This window comes from Dipodomys ordii, unplaced genomic scaffold, assembly GCF_000151885.1.
Source record: "Dipodomys ordii isolate 6190 unplaced genomic scaffold, Dord_2.0 Scaffold10, whole genome shotgun sequence".
NCBI lineage: Eukaryota > Metazoa > Chordata > Mammalia > Rodentia > Heteromyidae > Dipodomys > Dipodomys ordii.
The window spans coordinates 7,351,230-7,374,082 of NW_012267226.1; the positions used below are offsets into that span (position 1 = coordinate 7,351,230).

At 35.4% G+C, this 22,853-nt stretch overlaps 1 protein-coding gene across 1 annotated transcript in view; it reads left to right on the plus strand.

Moving 5' to 3' along the window:
* LOC105980569 (rho GTPase-activating protein 32-like) overlaps positions 1-22,853 on the plus strand; it is a 90,638-nt gene that overhangs the window by 4,343 nt on the left and 63,442 nt on the right. Inside the window, exon 2 of the mRNA XM_013009455.1 lies at positions 2,923-3,031. Coding sequence (XP_012864909.1) covers positions 2,923-3,031 — 109 coding nt within the window. The remainder of the gene's footprint in view (positions 1-2,922; positions 3,032-22,853) is intronic.

Here is a 22,853-nt window from a genome sequence, read left to right on the forward strand (position 1 = left end):
ATAGAACATGTTATTTTACTCAGATGTTATGTTTTCCTGTCCTGTTTCTTTTATCCTCTATTCTCTACCTCATAAGTTAAGAACTTAGAGTAATTTTACTTTCTTATTTTCTCAGTACCATTCAAAGATTTTAGAATTCTGGTTACTCCCATCCTACCCATCCCTGATATTTAGTTGAGAGCTGTTTTTTTTTCTTTTTCTTTTTTGGTACAGGGCTTGAACTCTGGCCTCTTGCTCTCCCTTGGAATTTTTTTTGCTCTAGCACTTGAGCCATGCCTCTACTTTAAGCTTTTGCTGATTAATTGGAGATAAGAGTCTCACTGGCTTTTCAACCAGGGCTATCTTCAAACCTCAGTCCTCAGATCTTAGCCTCTTGAGTAGCTATAGGCAAGATCTACTGGCTTCTGGCTTAGTTTAGGTTTCTTGATTTTCTCAAGTATTTTGTCCAAATAATTCCTAAGAATACTTTAATTTCTTATGATTCAGTCTTTGTTTTCCATTGTTAAATGTGTTAGTCAACTTTTCATTGCTATAACAACTACCTGAGACAAATAAAAGGATGAAAGTTTATTTTGGCTTACGATTTCAGAGGCCTCATCATGGTCAGTTTTGGTCCATTGATATTGGTTCTGTTGCAAGGTATCATGGCAGTGAAAGGAAGGGGCAGTGACAGAGGAGGCTATTCCTCAAGCCTATCAGGAAGCAAAGAGAAAACCTGGAAGAGGCTGAGTGGAATCACAAGATCTCTTCAAGGGGATCTAACTTTCTTTCATTAGAAAGGTTATACCATCTCTCCATAGTGGCACAGCTAGAGACCAGCCTTATTATAAGGTCATTGGGGAATATACTTAAATCCAGACTATAGCAGTTGGTAACTTGTTCATTCTACCAAAATACATGTTTTTTTAAATTGGTCCTGGGCTTGAACTCATGACCTGGGCGCTGTCCATAAGCTCAAGGCTAGTACCTTCCAACTTGAGCCACAGCTTCACTTCCCATGTAAGTGGGTTTTTTTTATCCTTAGTTACATATCTAGGACTTTTACTCTTTAGCTTGGAGATAAAATAATATTTGATACTAATAAAATATCAATATTTTATTAATTAAAATTAACATTTGAGTATCCATTAATAAAAATTAATTAGCTATATTAATCATAAATGTTTTTGATAACTTGATAAAGTTAATGTAATTCTTTTTACCAATGTATGCATCTCTCTTTCTCTCTATGCTTTGCTCTGGGGAAGTTAATGGCTTATGATCCATTGCATTTCTGGAGAAGTCTGTCTTTCTAGAGAGACTTAAGTTTGTTGGGTTACCCTGAGGCTTCAGTGATCTGATGTGTTTGATATGTTTCATATCTGATATAAAAAATTAGATTTTTCAGATTATCTGCGTTTTCCTTACTGGGATGGGAGTTACAGGTTTCTGCCTTATAAGCAGAAGCACAAATGCACCATAGCTATTTTAATGACCCTTTTTGATAATACTTCAATCTGAATTCAAATGAGTCTGGATAACAGATAATACAGATGAAAAATTTTCAGAGAATGACTTTTCTTCTAAAGAGGGTTAATAATTTGGCACTTTTGATCCTGTCAAGAATTTGTTTTTAGGCCTCCTTAGTGTTTGTCTATTGCTTTTCTTCCCTAACTCTGAAGATGTGCTTTTCTGGGATCTTAGTTCAAGTTTGTTATTTTTGTTTGTTTGTTTTTTGTTTTTGGTGCAGCTCCATCTTATCACTGCTTGCTATCCAACCTGTCCTCACTACTACTGGGCTGATGAAATGTCTAGTTGTTTTTTATTTTTTACGTTTGAATGACTTTCTTGACATGTTTACTGTAGCTAACAAACTTTGAAGCCAGTTGTTGATTTAAGGTATATTCTTTTTATTACCCACTTTGGAAACCCAACCTCTACATTTTCAGTCCAACTAAGATTGTAGTATTGGGCTGGGAAGTTGGCTCAGTGGTAGAGTGCTTGCTTCGCATGCATGAGGCCCTGGGTTCAATTCCTCAGCACCACATAAGCAGAAAAAAGCCAGAAGTGGCTCTGTGGTTCAAGTTGGTAGGGCACTAGCCTTGAGCTGAAGAGCTGAGAGACAGTGCCGAGGCCCAAAATTCAGCCCCCACGAATGACCAAAAAAAAAAAAATAGTATTATACTTGGGCTGTATTTCTATCATTGATTTGGAATTTTTTGCATGCCAGAACAAAAGATTAAATGCAAAATTCATTTCATTGGTCGTTTTTCTTCTTAAAGATTTTACTCTAATGGGGTGGGGTGTATCAGTGGCTAAGCATTTGCCTAGCAAATGCAATATCCCTAGTAACAAAAAAGAAAGGACAGGGAGGGGGGTGGGAAGCTGGGAAGGGATGTGAAGGGTAAACAAAGGAGGAGGCAACAATGCTTGATAAGAAATGTACTCATTATCTTGCCCATGTAATTGTACCCCTCTGTACAGTATTTTCACAATAAAAAAATTAAAAAAAAGACAAAAAAAAGTTTTAAAAAGCCAGGTACCAGTGATTCATGCCTCTAAACCTAGGTACTCAAGTGGCTGAGATCTGAGGATCATGATTCAAAGCCAGTGGGGCAGGGAAGTCTGTGAGACTCCAATAAACTACCAGAAAACTGGAAGTGGTAATGTGGCTCAAACTGGTAGAGCATCAGCCTTGAGCATAAGAGCTCAGGGACAGTGCCCAGGCCTAAGTTTGAGTTCCATGACTGGAAAAAAAAATGTGCTCTTGGAAGTGCCACATGTTTTAGTTGCTTTTCAGTGTCTTTAGACAAATAATTTGATATATTTTACCAGCATTCACAGTTGTTCTTATTGAGAGTAGTACTTTGATGCATTTATTTATCAGAACAATTTCATGGACATGGACATACTCATAAGAATCTCTCATGTTTTGATCTCTAGGAAGATGAAGTCTTCAATACATTCTGAAGAGGATGATTTTGTTCCAGAACTACATAGAAATGTTCACCCTCGAGAGCGGCCTGATTGGGAAGAAACACTTAGTGCAATGGTAAATCTGTTATGTTTGTATGTGTGTACGTTGTACTTATATAATAACATGGAACTGAAGAAGCATTATTCACCAAAAATGTACAGTTTTTTGCTTTGTTAATTGATTCAGGAAGTATTTATTGAACAAATACTTCAATTTAGGCATTGTTGTAGACTGTGGGCAGAGTTACTGGGTTTGAACGGCTAGATAATGTGACAAAATGGTTGCTGGTTATGTAGGATTATGAAAATCTCCCTCATTTTAGGAAGATTTTATGTTTAAGATTTTTTTAACTAAATTATTTTCTTTGTTTGATGAGATTTGAGCAGGCACTTGGATGTGAAGGAGCAGGCCATGTATTTATCTGAGCCTACATCATTTTAGGCAATGGAGTTAAAGGCTGTGGTTTAAAGGCAAGCTGGAACAAACACAAGTAGGGGAAATTAGCTGGAACTGAAATTTCTTGTGGCTGAATTACCTGGAGCAAGAGGAAGAACAGGAAGAGACAAGATCAATGAAGTAGTTTTAAGTAGATGGAGAGCAGACTATACAATTTCTTATAGTCCATTGACAAGAACTTTGTTTTTTAATGCTGAGTGAAATGGAAACCATTAGAGGATTTTTGACAAGGAGATAACATGATCAAGGTTAGAATTTTAAAGGAAGTCTTAGGTTGTTGTGAATAGGGGATGGGCAGAGGAATAAGGGTGTTATAGTTGGTAAAATAGTGGTGGTAGCTTGAATGAGAATAGAAATAGTTATAGTTACAACTGGCGATATTCTCAATATACTTTTTGTAGATAATGCCAATAGTTATTGTTTATGAAGGATGACTTCAAGATTTTTGACCTTCTTAACCTGAAGAATGGAATATATACTTACTGAGTTGCTGGTAAAACAGTGTATGTTGAGGAATAGATGGAAAAAACAAGCATAATTTTTTTTACAAAATCTGTTTGATTTGCACATGTACTTTATCAGAGCCTTTTAAATTTAGGTCTATTAATAATTTATATTTTAGGTCTATTAATAGGGACAATGAAATTATTTGTGGGAATAACATTATTTAGTTGTGGTTCTGTCAGCAAAACAGTGTAACTGTTTATCTGTTAGTGCTGATTTATGTAATTTTAAATATTTCATTTTTCAAAATGTCTTTCATTATTTAAATGCTATTTAAGCATCCACAACATGGACATAAGTTTCTAAGTACATGATCCTAATTGGGCATTTTTCAGCACTAGTAGAATTCTATAAGATTCTCCTGTTTATATTTGCCTTTTACCATCTCATTGTATTTCAGATTAATCATTTACAATTGAAGATTAGGTGGAGTTGTTTTCAGTTGCACAGTTAAATGGGATTTGCAATATGAAATTTACTTTGCACTTACATTATGCTTTGAAAATCCCTTCTGAGCCTTCATTTTGAGCTTGAAAAAAATATTTTACAACAAATTTGCATGAGCATGAAAATCACCCTTATTTTAGGGAGATTTTATTTTTCCCTTATATATTTAAGTAAATAACTTACCTTGCTTTTCTTGCTTGACTAACAAATGAGCTACTAACAGATTTTCTTAGATTATAATCTTGTTGTTATTTTGTGTTTTAGTGAAAAAGTCTGGTTGGTAACATGCTGTTTTATTATTTTTGAGTTTTTCAGAGTGTTATCTTTCTGTAAGTTGAGAATATTGTGGTGAATGCATAATTTAGTTGAAAAAGTATAGGCAGTAGCTTGTAACTGGGAATTTTAAATTCAAAATTTAAATTTAAATTGAAAGAGTTTATCATAATATTTCTTACATAATCTGTATTTTACCTTGTGATTTTAGGTTAAAATCATCAGAACTATATCAAGACTACAGCAAAATATGGTTACCAAAGCAATTTAATGTTCAGGAATAGAAGTTAAAAATATGTCCAACTAAGTCTTTTTCCACTTCATATGCATTATACCAACATCACTTGTAGTGTATCATAGTATATTCCACTTCAGTTGTACTGAATCAGTGTTTTTTCGCTATTCATGAGTATTCTATCCTCCAGATATCCTGCAGATACTGTTCATAAGGGCTAATTCTTCAGTTACTTCCACAATACTTGAAGCATCTGGTTATATTTGTTCACTCATGAAGAGATAAGGAAAACTACTTGAAATCATTTATCTTATTTTCAAATTGACTACTAATAATCTCTCCTAATGGTCTCAACCCTTCAACTATTCTCATCAAAATGACCAATGAACTTAAGCCAGTGTTCTTTTTTTGGGCACATTTCTTTGGCTATTGCAATTAGACATAATTTAGTTGATTCGTAGTTGTAAATGGCTTTCCTTGCTTGGCAAACTAATGAGCTACTTAAAAATATACTGAAGTTATAAGATTGTCAGTATATTATATTTTCTTGAATACATTCTGGATTGTGATATATATTATGTTTTATAGTTTAAATTTCTTTGGAGTGTTGCTTTCCTGTGAGTTTAGAATATTTCGGTCAGTGCATAGTTTAGTAATGTTGGTGTACATTTTGTTCTTTTAGAATGACCATAGTGTCACTGTGTGGTAAACACAATGTTTGCTGTATAATTTGGTCACAGAAGAGTTGACATTGTGTTGTTCCTTAAAAGGGTGATATTTAAAATTCCCTTATCTCTTCTTTTTTAAAAAAATATTGTAAAGGTGTTGACAGAGGGGTTACAGTTATTAAGAGATTTTATATGATGTGTGTGCACTGGAATTGAAAAATATGAATTGTTGAAGGTACAAGTGGCTCAAACCTGTAATCCTAGCTACTCAGGGGGCCTGAGATCTGAGGATTGAGGTTTTAAGCCAGTCTGGGAAGGAAAGTCCATGAGGCTCTTATCTCCAATTAACCAACCAAAAACAAAAATGGAGCTTTTTTGCCTTGAGCAAAAAGCATTTCTTTGGCAGAAATTATTATATTATCATCAATTTTCTATCAATCCATTTCAGTCTCTGTTGAGTCAAAAAAATTAAAAGGCCAATCAAGTCCCCAAACCTTACTGATTAATGTAATCTCTAGAGGAATCAGTATTGTTTTGGAAGGCTATTTTGGAATCTTTTTGCCTGTTTTTTGAGTCTTTTATAATTTTTCCTACTATTTTTATAACCTTCAATAAATCTATGTTGAGTTTAAGATACGGAAAGGAAGGTAACATTAGTTTTTATGTAGTGGTCATTCTTAAAATGTGCAAACAGTTCATAAATGCTACTATAACAAACAAAAAGTTTCTGTGCAGCAAATGACAATAGTTACTAAACTTTTAAAAGACAGCCAATATCAAGTGGTAGAGTGCCAGCTGAACAAGCAAGCAGAGCAGGTACAAGACCCTGAATTCAAACCCTAGGATAAGAAAGAGGAAATAAAAAGAAAAAAATGACACACCAAAAGTATCACAAAGTGTAAATGCAAAAAATAAAACAAAACCAATTTAAAGAAATAACCTTGCTCATGTACAGTATTTTCACAATAAAAAACTTATTAATAAAAAAAAGACAGCCAATAGTCTGGAAGAAAATCTTTACCAGTTATACATCTGACGAGGGCTAATATTCATATTATACAAGGAGCCCAAGAAACTAAATCCTCTCAAAATTAATAGCCCAGTGAATAAATGGGCAAAGGAACAGAGGCTTCTCAGAAGAAAAAGAGAGAATCACCAATTAACACATGAAGAAATACTCAATATCCCTGTTTCTAAATGAAATGCAAATCAAAACAACACTGAGATTCCATCTCACCCCAGTAAGATTGACCAGCATCTAGACTTTGAACAATAACAAATGCTGGAGGGCTGTGGGGAGCAAGGAACTTATGGTGGGAATGTAAACTAGTACAACCACTCTGGAAAGCAGTTTGGAGATTCCTCAAAAAACTAACCATTAGAACTACTCTATGATTCATCAATATGACTCGTAGACATCTCCTAGAGCATTACAAGTAAGAATACAATAAAGACACTTACACATCTATGTTCCTTGCTGCACTATTCACAATAGCCAAGTTATGGAAATAGTCCAGATGCCTTATAATGTGTTCAAAAAATGTGATACCTATATACAATAGAATTTTACTCATCCATTAGAAATAATAATATTATGTCATTTTCAGGGAAATGGGTGGACCTAGAACCAATGAAGTTAGGTGAAGTAAACTGGGCTCAGACAGACAGATGGTGCATGTTTCCTCTCATATGTGGAAGCTAGATCTAAAATACAACTATGCATATACAAATATGTATAATATATACAGGGATCAGTGCATTTACATACAAACAAACAGACCAAAGGATGGTATATTTAGGGGAGGAATCCAAGGATTTAACTCCTCTGAAAAATGAATGAACTGTTTATCAAAATGCATACCAGGAAATGTAAACATGTTTCGGGGAAGGTGGGTATGTAAAAGGGAGACAGAGGAATGGAGGGAGAAAGGGTGAGCAACTGCAGTCATTATATTTAGCTACATCTTATAAAACATGAAGCATGTAACTTGAGAGTTGAAAAATGTAGAATGAAGGAAGGGATGACATTGACCACGAAGCATTAAATTCATAATAGCTTAACTTATGGAATTGTAATCCCTTTGTGCAGCTATTAGTAATAATATTAAAATGTCATAACAGTATATATATATACACTGTACTTGGTAAATTACTGAATTTTTCTCTTCTGAAATTCACATTGATCTGTCTAAACATGTATAGGAATTACTATATATATATATATATAATCAGTATCAACAGCTTGTATTAATAGTCTTTTTTTTTGGGGGGGGTCCAGTCATGGGGCCTGAACTCTGGGCCTGGGCGCTGTCCCTCAGCTCTTCAGCTCAAGGCTAGCGCTCACCACTTGAGCCACAGGGCCACTTCCGGCTTTTTTTTCTCTGCTTATGTGGTGCTGAGGAATCGAACCCAGGGCCTCATGCATGCAAGGCAAGCGCTCTACCATTGAACCACCTTCCCAGCCCTGTAATAGTCTTTTATATTTGCTGGTCCTGGGGCTTGAACTCAGGGTCTGGGCCCTGTCCCTGGGCCTCATAGTGCTCAAGGCTAGTGTTGTACCATTTGAGCAACAGCGCTACTTCTGGCTTTTTCTGAGTAGTGTATAGGAGATAAGAGTCTCACAGACTTTCCTGCCTGGACTTGCTTTGAACTGCATCCTCAGATCTCAGCCTCTTGAGTAGTTAGGATTACAGGCATGAGCTACTAGTGCCCAACTGTAGTCTTATTTTTTAGACTTTAGATTTCTTTATGTGTAAGTTCTTTGAGGGCAAGTGCTGTAGTTCTTCCTCTAGGGAAAAGTACCACACTCAATGGCATGCTCTTAGACTGCAGAAGTAGAGGGAATGATAAGAAAAGATGATCATGACTTTGAGATGTCTGCCTTTTATCTAGATAGTCATGCTCATTTTAGACACTAAGGATACAAAGTTTGGCACTGTTTCCTCTCAGTAATAAGCCAAATAAAATATAATCTCAAGAAAGAAATTTATTATTAAGAGAATTGTTTTCATATAACAGTTCTCCTTGTTAATTTTTGAATGATGGAAAGGTCTTAAATGTTGAATTTTTACTGATTTGTGCAGTGTAGCTATAAATTAAGTTTTTTGATATTTATATCTAAAAGAGAACCAGAATTTTTTAATTTTTATTTATTTTTTATTGTGAAAATACTGTACAGAGGGGTTACAATTATATGGGCAAGATAATTAGTACATTTCTTATCAAGCATTGTAGCCTCCTCCTTTGTTTCCCCTTCCCATCCTCCTCCCCCCCAATCCTCCCCCCCCCACCAAAGTTGTAAAGTTTGTTTTTGACATGACAACTTGTACTTCTCATTGTTGCAACGGAGAACCAGAAATTTTTAAATTGAGTTTAAGTGATTTTAAATCAAAATGACAGCAAAGTCATAAATAGTGCCATATTCATTTGTGATTCATGGTTAAATACTTGTCAAATCTGTAACCACGTATTTTAAGAAATCTGAGTATAGTGGCCTCTGGCCTGTAGTCTCAGCTGCTTTAGAGGTTGAGATGGGAGGTTCACTTGAGACTAGGATTTTACAGCCAGCCTAAGCAACATAGTGGAATTCTGGTCTCTTCAAACTATAGACTTGATTAGAATAAACTCTAATACCTTCCTTCCAAAAAAAAAAGAAAGAAAGAAATCTATTAAAGAGTTACAGAGTTTCTCTAAATTACCATGAGCAAATTATCTACAACTATTTAATACCATTAAAAATCACTTGGTGATTGCATATTAAGATCTTTTAGACACTAAGAAGCAATATACTCTGAAGAGTTTATGCATTTGTATGTGCATGTTGAGGAGAAGGAGAGAAAGAGGAAAAGGGAGAGGCAGGCTTTCCTGATCACCATATTTATGTTTCTGCACTCATTTTAGTTAATCACTTAGGCTTTCTTCATTTTATTTTCAGTATTGAAAGCAATTCTGTATGAATGAGCTACATGATGTGTGTGCAGATTGATATTTTTAAAAAGTATGTCAATGCAATAGAAATTGAAATGCTGTTAAATATTGTAGCCCCACTAAAATGAGGAGAGCTCCATTTAAGTGTTCTCAGAGGAGATCTTGTTAATTTTGTCATTTTTTTGTAGTAGTACTTTTTGTAGTGGTACTTTCTCACTTTAGTTTCCTTTTCAGCCAATAAAATTCGTATATAGTCAGAACTCAGGGCAAATAAAATTATTGTTAGCATAAAATAAAAATTTCTAGCTGATAATGCTCATTATGCTGACAACTACATATCTGAAAACATGATATAAAACTTCAACTTCTACAATGTCAAAGATTTTTAATGCAGTTGGAAAATATAGCCCAGCGTTGTGGACACTGCATGTATGTTTTGGAAATGCTCCATGTATGCACACACTTGTTCACTCAACACACACCCATTTACTCCTAGAGGCCCATCCTTCAAGTCTGCCCTCTTTTTTCTACCTGCTGGGTGTGGACATCCACAAGTGTCTGTGCTTGTCTCTATGTTTGTCCACATCAGCTCTGCAGCATTGCTATGCAGGTGACTTCACGTCACCTGGAAACAATCATCTTACCCTTACTGGCTCTGTAGATACCATCAGCCACAGATGTTCACTATCTCATCTATGCTGCTTCCTGAAACAAGCCTTTTCTTTTTAACTTTATTGTGATAATAATTTCATGTGGCCACTCTTGTTTGAAACCTTGTATTTGTTACCAGTCAGATGTTTTCATTTCACTTATTTTATTTGTTTGGGTAGTACTAGTCCTTGTGCTTGGTAGGAAGGCATACCTCATTGGAAATAAGAAAGCAAACCTTGCAAATGATCTGGGAAAAGCACGTTCTAAACAAAGGAATGAAAGTGACTTGGAAAAAATGTTCAAGTGGAAAAGGACTTTAGCTTTTCCCAGTCACTTGGGAAGCAGAAATGGGGAGGATCTAGGCCAGTGTCCTAGGCAAAACATTAGCAAAACCCCATCTCCCATCAGTAAGCAAGGTATGGTGATGAATACCTGTGTTCCCAACTGTACAGGAGGGCATATGTAGGAGGATCATGGTTCAGGGCTAAAATGTAAGACCTTCTCCCCAAAAAAGTAAAACACAAAAGGCTAGAGTTGTAGCTTTACTCATCATCTTAGAAGAACAAATAACCCTCCTCTCCACTGTCTTTCTTTTTAAGTATTTTTATTTTTAAGTAGTTATACAAAGAAGTTGCCATTCAACAAAGCAGTTTACAAATTCAGTGCATCTTGATCAGTGTCACCCCTTTCAGTGTTCTCACTCATCTCTCCCAACACACTCCTTCCTCACTTTTCTTAAATTTTGTAGATGATACATTGAATTTTTGACTGAATTCTCCCTTTTCTCTTTACGTGTCCATCCCCTTCCTCTTGACCCTACCGCTGAACTAATTTTCTCTGTAGTCTTACAAATATGTAGAAGCCATTTTCAAATTATAAGGTAAACTCCATGAGTAAAAACACTGTCATTTTTGGATAGTTACTGTTTTCTCATTTGGGGCTCACATCATAAATTCTCAATAATATTTGTTCCATAAATGAAATTGTCAATTGTTGTACACATTAAGTGATTTCCAGAATTTTCCTGCTTTTCTTATCTCATTTGTTGAATATTCTTGTTTTGTTTTCTTTATTTTCTTCTTCTGAGAGAGTTGGTATATTTTTCTTAGGCTATTATAACTGGGCGTTTTCCCCTGTATCGCCTACCTTCTAAACAGGAATGAAAGTTGAGGTTATTTTGGAAGAAGTATATATTTTCATGATTGCTCTGTTGTCAGATAGGGATAACACTTAGACTGTTCCTTTTATTCATCAGTTTGTAAAACATATTTTCAGTTTTTATAAAAGAAAATATTTTGCAAATGCCCCAAAATGATTATCTTTAGCTATTTTATTACTGTGTGTGATGTGTAACTGCTTAGTTTTGATTGATGGATGAATTGTAATTCACAAGAGAACTTAGGATGTTTATCATCCCAGTACCTAAAATCTAAAAGTTGAATGTTTTGTGTACTATTGCTTTATGAGTGACCACAGACGCAATCATCGGTTAATATGCAAATCTGAGTTTTGGATTTTGTTGATTCCTTCAGAGTTTATCAGTAAACATCTTTCATGGTACAAGGTATTCTGGCCTAGGATTATGGAAATCTGACTTGAATCAAGTTGTATTAATCTTTGAGGATAACAAATAAAGTTCTGAGAGCACTGAGAAATATGTTAGGTTGAATTATGTGAAATTGCAAATTTTATTAATCAACAAAGTTGAAAATTGATAGTTCTATAAGAGTAAGCCTGAAGTCCTTTGAAAAATAGAATGACTGTGTAAGCCTGTCATTTTACTGTTACTTAGTAAATGGAAATTTACATGTCAAATATTAAGCTAGGTTAGGCTGTTCCTGTATAACTTTAATAAACCCTTAAAATAGCCAAGGAGAAAATGACACACATCATGCAATTAGAAGAATAATAGTTGTAACAGGTCTCAACTGGAGTATTATATGTAATCTTGAATCTGGCTGCTTATTCCTTTAATTTAAGTACTCATATATATATTTATTTATTTATTGTAAAAATGCTGTACAGAGGAGTTACAGTTACATGAGCAAGGAATTGCATATAAATCTTTATAAGTATAATGTGTAAAAATTCAATTGTAGAAGCAGGTCAGTATCATTTTTTTTTTTAGCAACACTGAAGGGAGCAATTTATTTTAATGAAGTACCTGTAGAGGGGGTTGTATACTGTTCATATATATTTTCTCTGAAACTTTCTGTGAAATATATGATTAAATTGTACATGCTCTTAGAACCAGATATAATCTAAATAAGTAAAATTATTTAAGTGATCAGGGCAAATGGAAGTGAGATGAAGGAAAGGAAGTGTCTCAGGTATAGAAAAGTATAAATTGCAGAGCATTAAAAGTTTTGCTAATATGTTAAATGTGTTAATTTTGCTTGATTAACCAGATGTTGTTTGCCTAGCAGAGGAGTTGTAATAATTACACTAATGACGCTAATAATTTTTCCAAATTGCTTTTTCCCATCCCTGCTGTTAATTGTTTCTCTCAATGTGCAAAACTGCATATAGAATGGATTTTAGCATGCATTCTTGAAATGCAGGATGTGAGCTGACTTGTACCAAGTTAGATCTGGGTACTTTCTGTAATCCTGTGGATCTGCAGAATTTGTCCTTTTTCTAGAATTTGCCTTCAAGTGAACAACTTACTTTGTGAGAGAGCTTTGGCAGGAGGTTTGGAAGTGGCCAGTGGTCATGCATGTGGAGGAGCTTCTGAGCCTGTCATTACAGACCTGGGAAGAGAGTCTTAATTGCGTGCGAGGTGAAGGTGCGTGTGAAACATGAGGTCAATGAAGATCTAGCAGGGTCTTAGGGGTCTACCTTGTTTTACTGTTTTGTTTTGTATTGCTAGGTATGAAATGATCACAAGCATAGAGACAGAAAATAATAGCCATTTACTATCTCATGGTTCATTAATCTGGGAAGGCTGAACAGCATGCTCTGCTTAGTGCCTCCAATGGCAGAAATCATGTCCACTGGGATGAATTCTTATCTGGAGGTTCTGTGGAGGAATCTGCTTCCCACCTGACTTAGGTGCAGGGCAGAATGTAGCTTCTTGTGGTTGCATGTTGGTGGACTTGTTTCCTTGCCAAGCCTCTGCTCTTAGAGGTGACCCCAATTCCTTCTCCAACTGCCTCCACAAATCTTCCAAGCTTCCAGCAATGCTTCCTGCTTCAGATCCTCTTTGATTTTTCTTTTCCAGCTGGAGAAGCCTCTATTTTTGAAGTGTCTATTGTTATTATATTGAGCTCTACAGAATATACTTTAGGGTATATTTTAGGATACAGAATATACTTTAGGATACAGAATATATTTTAGGATCTACTGACCTGAGATTTTTAACTATATCTGGAGAATCACTTCCCAGCAGTGCCTAGATTGAATACCAAGGAGGTGGAAAGAGAACACACTTTAGAATTGTGTCTACCAATATGCTTCACTTAGTGCATGTGCTAGCATTATTTAGTAGAAAAATTAAGATAATCCAGAAATTTTAAATCTGTTAATATTCCTTAAAACTAATTGTCTGGGGGTTGATTTATATGTGTAATGTGTTGTTACTGGTTTTAAGTGAAAACAGTACAAACATACTAATGATACGCAATATTCCATAGAGTAGGACATATTCCTCCGATTAGTAGGACCCTAAATTTATTTTGTATTATAATGAGGGCAGGAGAGAAATCCCTCATTATCATACATGGAGTTACTTATCCAGAGATCCCCATGTTTATTAAATAAAAAACAGATGTCGTTAATTTGTATGGTTTTCATTATTCTAACCTTTACATTCTTATATTACATTGCTTTTAAACAGTTCTGTATATGCTTATTTTATTATCTGTTTATGCTTATTTTAGACACAGGAGTTGTGATTAAAAATTCAATTTAATTCAAATACTGTGACAAGTCAGTATTTCATGTTTCAGTTGGAAAGGCTGAATCAGCTCTTGATTGTATGTGGAACACTTCTGGATCTCTTACTTCACCTTAGTTTAAAGCTTGTGATAGGTGTTAATACCTGTCCATGTGTACTCCACAGCATTTGGTGATAACTCATTGTTGTGGGGCCACCTGTAGAAGTGGCCAGCCTTTCAGCAATTTCAGAACAGCCTGTTATAGTGCTGCTAAAGCACCTCACAGTTACCCAACACCATTAGTCCTTGTTTAGGACATTTTGCTATTTAAAAGATTCTTTCAAGATAGGCACCAGTGGAGGAATGGTAGGCTAGTTTTCAGGATGGGTGGGTAGGTACACAGAGAGGATAAAGTTTTCCATATCATCTCGTGTTTTCTTAAAGTAGGTGAACTGTTCCTAGGTGGCTTAAATTGATTCAGATTATAGAGAAACAAGTACTTCCTTGTTGGAAACGCCACATTTAAGACTGCATTAGTTTTTCACTATAAGGATATACTTTTCGCTTATATTAAACTGTGGTAAACTATTGGCTTTAGATATGGTTACATTAATCTTGCCAAAATGAGCCTCTTACTCCCATCCTTATGTAACCCAGTTTTGAGCACATACTCGGGGCTTTAGTTTTCATTCTGTGAGCTCCACAGTTGTTTGACTTCTGTTTGCAGCTTACTAACAGCTCTCTGAATTTCATCATTAAATGTTACTGTCCTTTCCATTTGTCTCCTATATATATATTTGACAAACATACCATATATATTTTTGTCTTTTAAGAAAATATTCAGGAAGTTCAGAATAAAGAGCCATGTGATATTACCTCCCTTTTTATCGTAATTAGTATTCATTATTTTGTTTAGTATCTTTCTAAAATTACAATTTTATTGTGTAGAGGGGTTACAATTTCATGTCAGATGATAAGTACATTTCTTATTTTGGACAATGTTACCCCTTCCTTCACTCTCCCTCACTTTCTCTCTTGCATCCCTGCCCACAAGTTACATAAGTTATTTTCCACATAGTATATACTGAATAGCATAATGACATTTGTTCATCCTTCCTCCCCTCCTTTCTGTGCCTCCCTGTCATTCCCAAGGGAAAAAAAAAAGCAAAAACAAACATCACTACCACCACCACCACCAATAACAAAAAAACACAAAACTATGAATTGAACTGGAGTTCATCTCAATAAATAGTATTTTAAATACTCAGGAATTACACCTTTCAGTTCCTCCCCTAAGAGTATCCTCTTTTAGTCTGACTGTGTGAGTTCTGTCTAAGTTATCATGGCCAGTTATATTCTAGATCTAGGGATAAAAGATGCACCTTTAGTCTCTTTCAGCTTGGCTTACCTCATTTAGCATGATTTGTGACTAAGTCCATTTATTTCCCTGCAAATCTTACTTTAATGACTAAATAAAATTCCTTTCTATATAAATGTCATACATAAAATGTCAGATATAGATGATATTTCAGCGATCCACTCATCTGGTGTAGGGCATCTGGGCTGTTTACATAACTTGGCTATTGTGAATAGTGCAACAATGAACATGGATACACAAATGTCTCTACTATATCCTGACTTGTAATGATCTGGGTGGATACATGCCCAAGAGTGGTATGGCTGGATTATAGGAAAGTTCTATGCTTAGTTTTTTGAGGAATCTCCAAACCTTCAAGAGTGGTTGTACGAGTTTGCATTCCCACCAAGAGTGCAATAGGGTTCCTTTGCTCCCACATCCCTGCCAGCATTTGTTGTTCGAATTCTTGATGTTGGCCAATTTAATGGGTGAAATGGAATCTCAAAATTGTTTTTGATTTGGATTTCCCTGCTGGCCAGGGATATTGAGCATTTCCTCATGTCTATTTGCCCTTCTAGTCTCTCTTAAACTTCTTTGCCCATTTATTCATTGGATTATTGGTTTTGAGAGGTGTTAAATTTTTGAGCTCCTTGTATAGTTTGGATATTAGGCCTTTGTCTGATATATTGCTGGTAATCTCTCCTTCTAGTTTAGTAACTATATCCTTTGCTGTGCAGCAACTTTTGTTGTAATCTCATTTGTCAAGTCTCTATCCCATTTGCTGTGCCCCTGTGACTCTTTTCAAAAAGTTTGTACCAGTGCCTATAATTTCTAACGATTCTCCTATATATACCATTTTGCAATAGTTTTAAAGTTTCCAGTCTGGCATTGAGGTCTTTGACCCACTTTGAGTTGATATTGGTTGGTGCATGGTGACAAATAGAGATCCAGTTTTACTTTTCTTCATATGGATGTACAGTTTTCCCAACACCAGTCACTGAAGAGTCCATATGTTTTTGGTTTTCTTGTCAAATATCAGATAACCATAAATGTATGACTTTATTTCTGGGTCTTCTAGTCTGTTCCATTGATTTTCAGGCCTGTTTTTGTGCCAGTACCAAGCTGTTTTCATTATAATAGCTCCATAGCAGAGCTTGAGGTCTGGGACAGTAATATCCTGTTTTTGAACCAATTTGTGCTCTACATCTTTTGATTAGAGAATTGAATCCATTGATATTGAATGCTACTATGGAGAAATATGTCATGTTTTTTTTCCATTTTGTAGTTTTTTTGTGGCTTGTATCTTTCCTCTTCTTTTGTTTACTAAACTTGTGTGCTAGTGATTTTTACTGAATGTGGTATTCCCTTGACTTGGATAGTCTTTTTCAGATATTATGCTTCCCTTTAGAATCCTTCATAGTACTGGCTTAGTGTTCATGTGTTCCATTAGTTTTAGTTTGTCATGAAAAGTTTTAGTTTCTACATAAACTTTGTTCTGTTGACTGTGCTTTCAGCTATGCTTTATCATAAGGCGATAGAGCCTTTCATGCTTCCAAGCTCTTGGCTGATGTTGACTCTCATGTCCTTTATTGACATTTTCATGGTGTCTATCTCTGTTGAATTTGCCCTACATTTGCTTCATTGAAGTATTTAATGTTTCATTCTTCTTGGATGTCTAGATGCATTTTCTTCATCATTTCCTCCCTGTATTTTTCTAGTTGTTCGTGGATCTGCAGTTTTATTTCATTGGCCAATTTTCTCATTTCTTTAATGATTATTTTGCATTTCCTTATTTCTTCTTTGTTCTTGCTAGAGTCCTCCCCTCTCTAGTCCTCATGTTGTTTAGTATAACATTAATACTATTAACTATTGTTTGATATTTCCATTGTTTTAAAATCATTTTCCATTGTTTTTCCTCTTTTCCATCCTTGAGCCTATTGAAAATATATTGTTTTTCTTTTTTTCTACTAGTGTCTATTATTACTTCTGTATCTTCTTTAGTTGGTCTCTTTCCTCTTTGTTATGCTGTTTTACCTAAATTGCTTAGAGTTGGAATGGCAGGTTATATAAGGTTACTTGGTATGTAAATATTTTAATTTATTTCATCCCTCTGGTGCTTGGTTTTTCTTTAAAGCCCAACCCTAAGTCCAGTGGCAGGTTTGAAGGGAAGACTGTTCCTTTTGTCCAGTGATAACTTGATACTGCTATTTGAAGTATTGGTCTTGCTTTGTTGTTCAGTTTTTCCTCTATGTGCCAAAAAACTTGAGAAAAACAAGTAAAAGGAAGAAAAATTTGTTTTCCCAGGTTCGAGTCCATATTCTACTTTTGATGTCTTGTATATATCTGTGAAACTACCAACACTAAGATGCACAGCATTATTTAGCACCTAGGTTTCTGTATTCCTGTAGGTCAGATGTAACACCAATACCTTTCCTATGAATAATTTTCCCTATTCATGAACCTCATCTAAATGTAGGGACTTAACAAGATGTCCCTTTCTCTGGGTTCCTTCACATAGCAAAATAACTTGTATTTATTAATTTTCTTTGATAGATTACTAATTAGCTATTTTCCAAGCACAGAATTCCATTGCATAAATATGCCATAACTTATAATTTATTCAATTTACTTATAATTTATCCATCCCCATGCATAGGAATATTTGTAGGATTTATTAATCCTTACTTCAATATCATAATGTCTCTATTAGTATTGCTTTAAAGGGTTCCTGAGATCCAGGCCAGCCTGAACTAAATAGAGAGACCTATGTAAAAAACAAAACAAAAACCCCAAAAGCAGAAAACAAAATACTTGATAGAATTATTTTGTCTTATGATTTTGGAGGCTGAAATGTCTGCTTTCAGGTGGCTACACTGGGTGGATGAAACTTGCTTTATAATAACCCATTCTTTACAGGACTTGACTCAACCTTGTCACAGTGCATTCATGGTTTCTTGAGGTGGTATGAAAGTGATTTGGTCCTTTCTCACTGAGCATCACCTCTGAAGGTTCCAGTACCTCTCAATATTGTTATGGTAGGAACCAAATCTTCAGTCTTCAGTATATAATCCTTCAGAGGATAAGACATAACAACTTACAGTGAGAAGCAAGTTCTTCAGCTTCCAGGCTTATACATTTCAGGGTAAACTATTAAATGTCTTGGCATATTATGTGTCAGACAAATATGGCTAGCTTTACCTTTACATTTTTATACTTATAAAAATATAGAAAACAAGAATAAAATATATTATGCAAAATAATACATATGCCTAATAAAAATATGAAATTGTGTTCAACTCTTTTACTTTCCTATCTACAAATGGAAGGTGAAGAAACAGTGTTGTCAGAGCTGCCAAGGTAAAGATAAACAATACTCAGTGTTTCTGACACTGTGAGAAATGTGTATTCAGGGTACCCCATAGTAGGGATTCGTGTCAATTAGATCAGGCATTCTGAAGGATTATTTAGCAATGTATAACCAACTACTAAGAGTTAGGTATTTTTGCATAAAAATAGTGCTATTGATATAAAGAACTGTAATTCTTTAGTTATAGATTTCATAGAAACTGCTTTTTAGGGTAACTACAATTTTACATTTCTTTAACTGTTTTCCTTGAGACATAATAAATTTTAGGTAATTGTGGCATTTGGGATATAAGGTACAAATAAATGTGTCTACATATTTTATTGGCCCTTGCTCAAGGAATTTATCCTCTTATGAATAGAAAAGACTTTAGAGAATAAGAAGACAATTTGCCATCAGATGTGAATGAAAAGATAAGATGTTCCAGTGTGTACTTGGATGGATTCTATGAAAGATGCAGAAAATTATTGGTATTTATCAAAGTTATTGATACAGTTTTAAATGGAATAAGTAGATTTGAATTGCCTTTGATAGAGACAGCTATATATGGGGAAATGAACACTTCTGTTTGAATTACATAATGAAAAGAAATATGCTAGTGATGGCATAATATACCTCTAATCTCCATTTCAGAGGCTTGAGTCTTTGTGAAATTGAGTATTAGAAGTTTGAAACCAGCTTGGACTTCATGAAGAGACCCTGTCTCAAAAACAGAAGCAATCTATTAGTCTTTTTTGGAGCACATCTTTTTTTTTAGTAGGCCATGCAATTTGTAGCCTAGAATGGCCTTAAACTAAAAGTCCTGTCTCTGCCTGACTATTGGGACTATAGGCATGTGCTACCATACCCAGTTTTGATGAACTTCTGTTATCTTTTTTCTATTGATGAATGATGCCATTTATATGTAGCTGATTTTATAAATTCTGTTTTGGAACTATAATTAAGTAGAGATTCTAAAATGAGTAAATAGGCAAAATTATGTATTTTCAATGAATGAATTTCACTTAATGAACTATTTTTGAAAAGAATACCTGCTTAATCTTTGATGAGGAACAACAGCATAAAGTTACTAAACTACTTATTTTCAGTAGAGACTTAGTTTTATATTTTTAAAAAATATAGATGAGATTATTAGTTTATTAGGTGATTAAGTAACAGGGTACTATATTTCCTTTTAATTCTATTCACTTAATCTTAAAAGAATATGACTCTCTGTAAGGGTGTTTGTATTTATTAGTTCACAAAGCATGCTGAGCAGCGAGGATGTGCTTGGATTGTTGCCAGAGTAAGGAAAACTACTGAATCCCAGATGGGTTGAACTAGTAGAGTAAATGTGCCTTCTCCAGTCCTCTGAAGCTTCCTGGTTCATTATTACCACTTACCTTTTTTGGCAGAGGTTTTCCTGTCAAGGCCTCTGTATGGCCTGTGCATCTACCTCTGCACAAGTAACGTGTTTCACCTAAGATTGCAGTCAGTTGTGGTTGCAGAGGTATCTGTTCCATAATGTGCTTCTCGCTGGGGGATGATAGTCTGGGTAGCTTCTTATTCTGGTTTACCTGTTTATTAGAAACGATGGCCTCTCCAACACAGATGGCTTGTTTTCATAAGAAAGTATTTTAACCTTCAGTCTATCAAGTGACATTATCATCACCCACCAACTCAATCCATCCGGTGGAGCCTTTTTTTTGGTCGTGGGGCCTGAATGCTGCACCTGGGCGCTGTCCCTCAGCTCTTCAGCTCAAGGCTAGTGCTCTCCCTATCACTTGAGCCACAGTGCCACTTCCAGCTTTTTCTGCTTATATGGTGCTGAGGAATCAAATCCAAGGCCTCATACATGCAAGACAAGCACTCTACCACTGAGCCACTTTTTTAATTCCTTTTTTTTTTTTGCCAGTCCTGGGGCTTGAACTCAGGGCCTGGGCACCGTCCCTGAGCTTCTTTGTCTCAAGGCTAGCACTCTACCACTTGAACCACAGCGCACTTCCAGCTTTTTCTATTTGGTACTGAGGAATCGAACCAGGGCTTCATGCATGCTAGGCAAACATTCACCACAAAGCCACATTCCCAGCCATATTCTTTTATAATTTTAACTGAAATCTTGTAATTTACAGAATACTGAAAAACTATTCAAATTGCAACAACCAGCCAGATAAATTTTGGTATACAAACATATATCATATTGAAAATTAAAAATACATATTAAAAAATGAAAGGTCAGATGGGCACTGGTGGCTCATTCTTATAATCTAGCTTCTCAGGAGGCTGAGATCTGAGGATTGTGGTTTGAAGCCAGCACAGGCAGAAAAGTCCCTGTGAGACTCTTATCTCCAATTAACAACTCAAAAACCAAACCAGAAGTGGCACTGTGGTTCAAGTGGTAGAGAGCTAGCCTTGAGCACAAAGAGTTTCAGGGACAGTGCCCAGGCCTTGAGTTCAAGCCCCCCCACCCCCTGCAAAAAAGAAAGATGTTTGAATATTTTTTTCCCCAGCAAAACAAAGATGATCCAGGTTGTTATTATAAGTGTTACCTGATGAAGTCTTTTAGCTGAGTGATTTGAGGAAAATACCATTATTTTGTGCTTCTTTAGGATATTTTCATTAGTCCAAAATTTTTTATGTATCTTCACATTTACCCTCATTATTTTCTAGAATGCTGTTGTCTCCCTCTTTTTCTTTCTTCTTTTTTTTTTTTTTAAATCAGAGCTTGAACTCAGTTCTTTACAATCTCACTTAGCATTTTCATACTCTGATGGTGCTCTACAACTAGAGCCATACCTCTAGTTCAGTTTTTATTTTCTTTTGCTGGCAATTGGTGATGGAGTGTTGTGTACTTTTTTCTGGCTCTGAACTGAGATCCTCAGATCTTAGTTCCTGAGTAGCTAGGATTATGGGCATGAGCCACCAGCACCCAGCTTCATCTTTTGATGTTTGTAATCATTGTGAAATACTTGTCAAATTTCTTGTCTTTGATTTTGGATGGAAAGTTAAAGCTATGGGATTAGTGAATATATTCAATGAAATAAAAATGCAGACTGTAAAAATATGCCTCTGTACTCCCAAAAATATGTCCACGAAAGAGAATGTAACCATTTGGGCACCATAATACAAGCACTGGATGATGAATTATGAATTTTTTTTATTGTGGTATCAACTTTTAGGTCAAGACTTGGCGAATTTCAGCTTCCTGGCTACTTCTCAGTGAAAATAAACATTAATTGTAACGTGGCCATGTTTGGTCATTGTGTGACTACGTTTATACTGCAATGTCAGAACTGAGTAGTGGCAGAGACAGTGTGTCCCACCAGCTAAAATATTTGCCAGTTACCCCTTTAAGAAAAAAGTTTGTTAACTTGTATTCTAAGTATTATTTTTCCTTTCTTTCCTTGTGCCTTTGTTAGCACTTTTTCCTTCCTTTCTACCTTCCTCCCTCTCCTTTCTCCCTCTCCTCTCCTTTTCTACCTCCCCTCTCTTTTTCCACCTTCCCCTCCCCTCCTTCCTTTTTATTTTTCCCCCTTCTTCTCTCTCTCTCCCTTTTACCTGTTGCCTTTGATTTATTCTTTTGTTGATTTTTTAGGAGGGTGTTCTGGGTAACTCATGGCCTACTGCTGGTCTACTACTCCACTTGAGCCACACCCCTAGTCCTCATTTCTTAAAATGATTTTTATTTTAGTAATTTATTCTGGTAAGGAATTATTGATGAATAATAGTAAAATACTGATAAAAATAATTCCTAGATTTATGAAATAACTTGCTAGACAAAAGAAGAATGTAAGAGTCAATAATACATAAGATTTATTTTTAAAAATCTATGACAATTGCAAGGTAAGAAAGTTTTATTTCACCATTAAAGAATATATATGTATATATTTTATATGTATATATACATCTATATGTATATATATTATTTTTCCAAGATAGTCTTCTAAAGGGAAGAAAGGACATTAAGGAGTATCAACTATTAAAAACAGGGCTGGGAGCCAGGTGCCGGTGGCTCACGCCTGTAATCCTAGCTACTCAGGAGACTGAGATCTGAGAATCGCGGTTCAAAGCCAGCCCGGGCAGGAAAGACCGTGAGACTCCTATCTCCAATAAACCACTAGAAAACTGGAAGTGGCGCTGTAGCTCAAGTGGTAGAGCCCT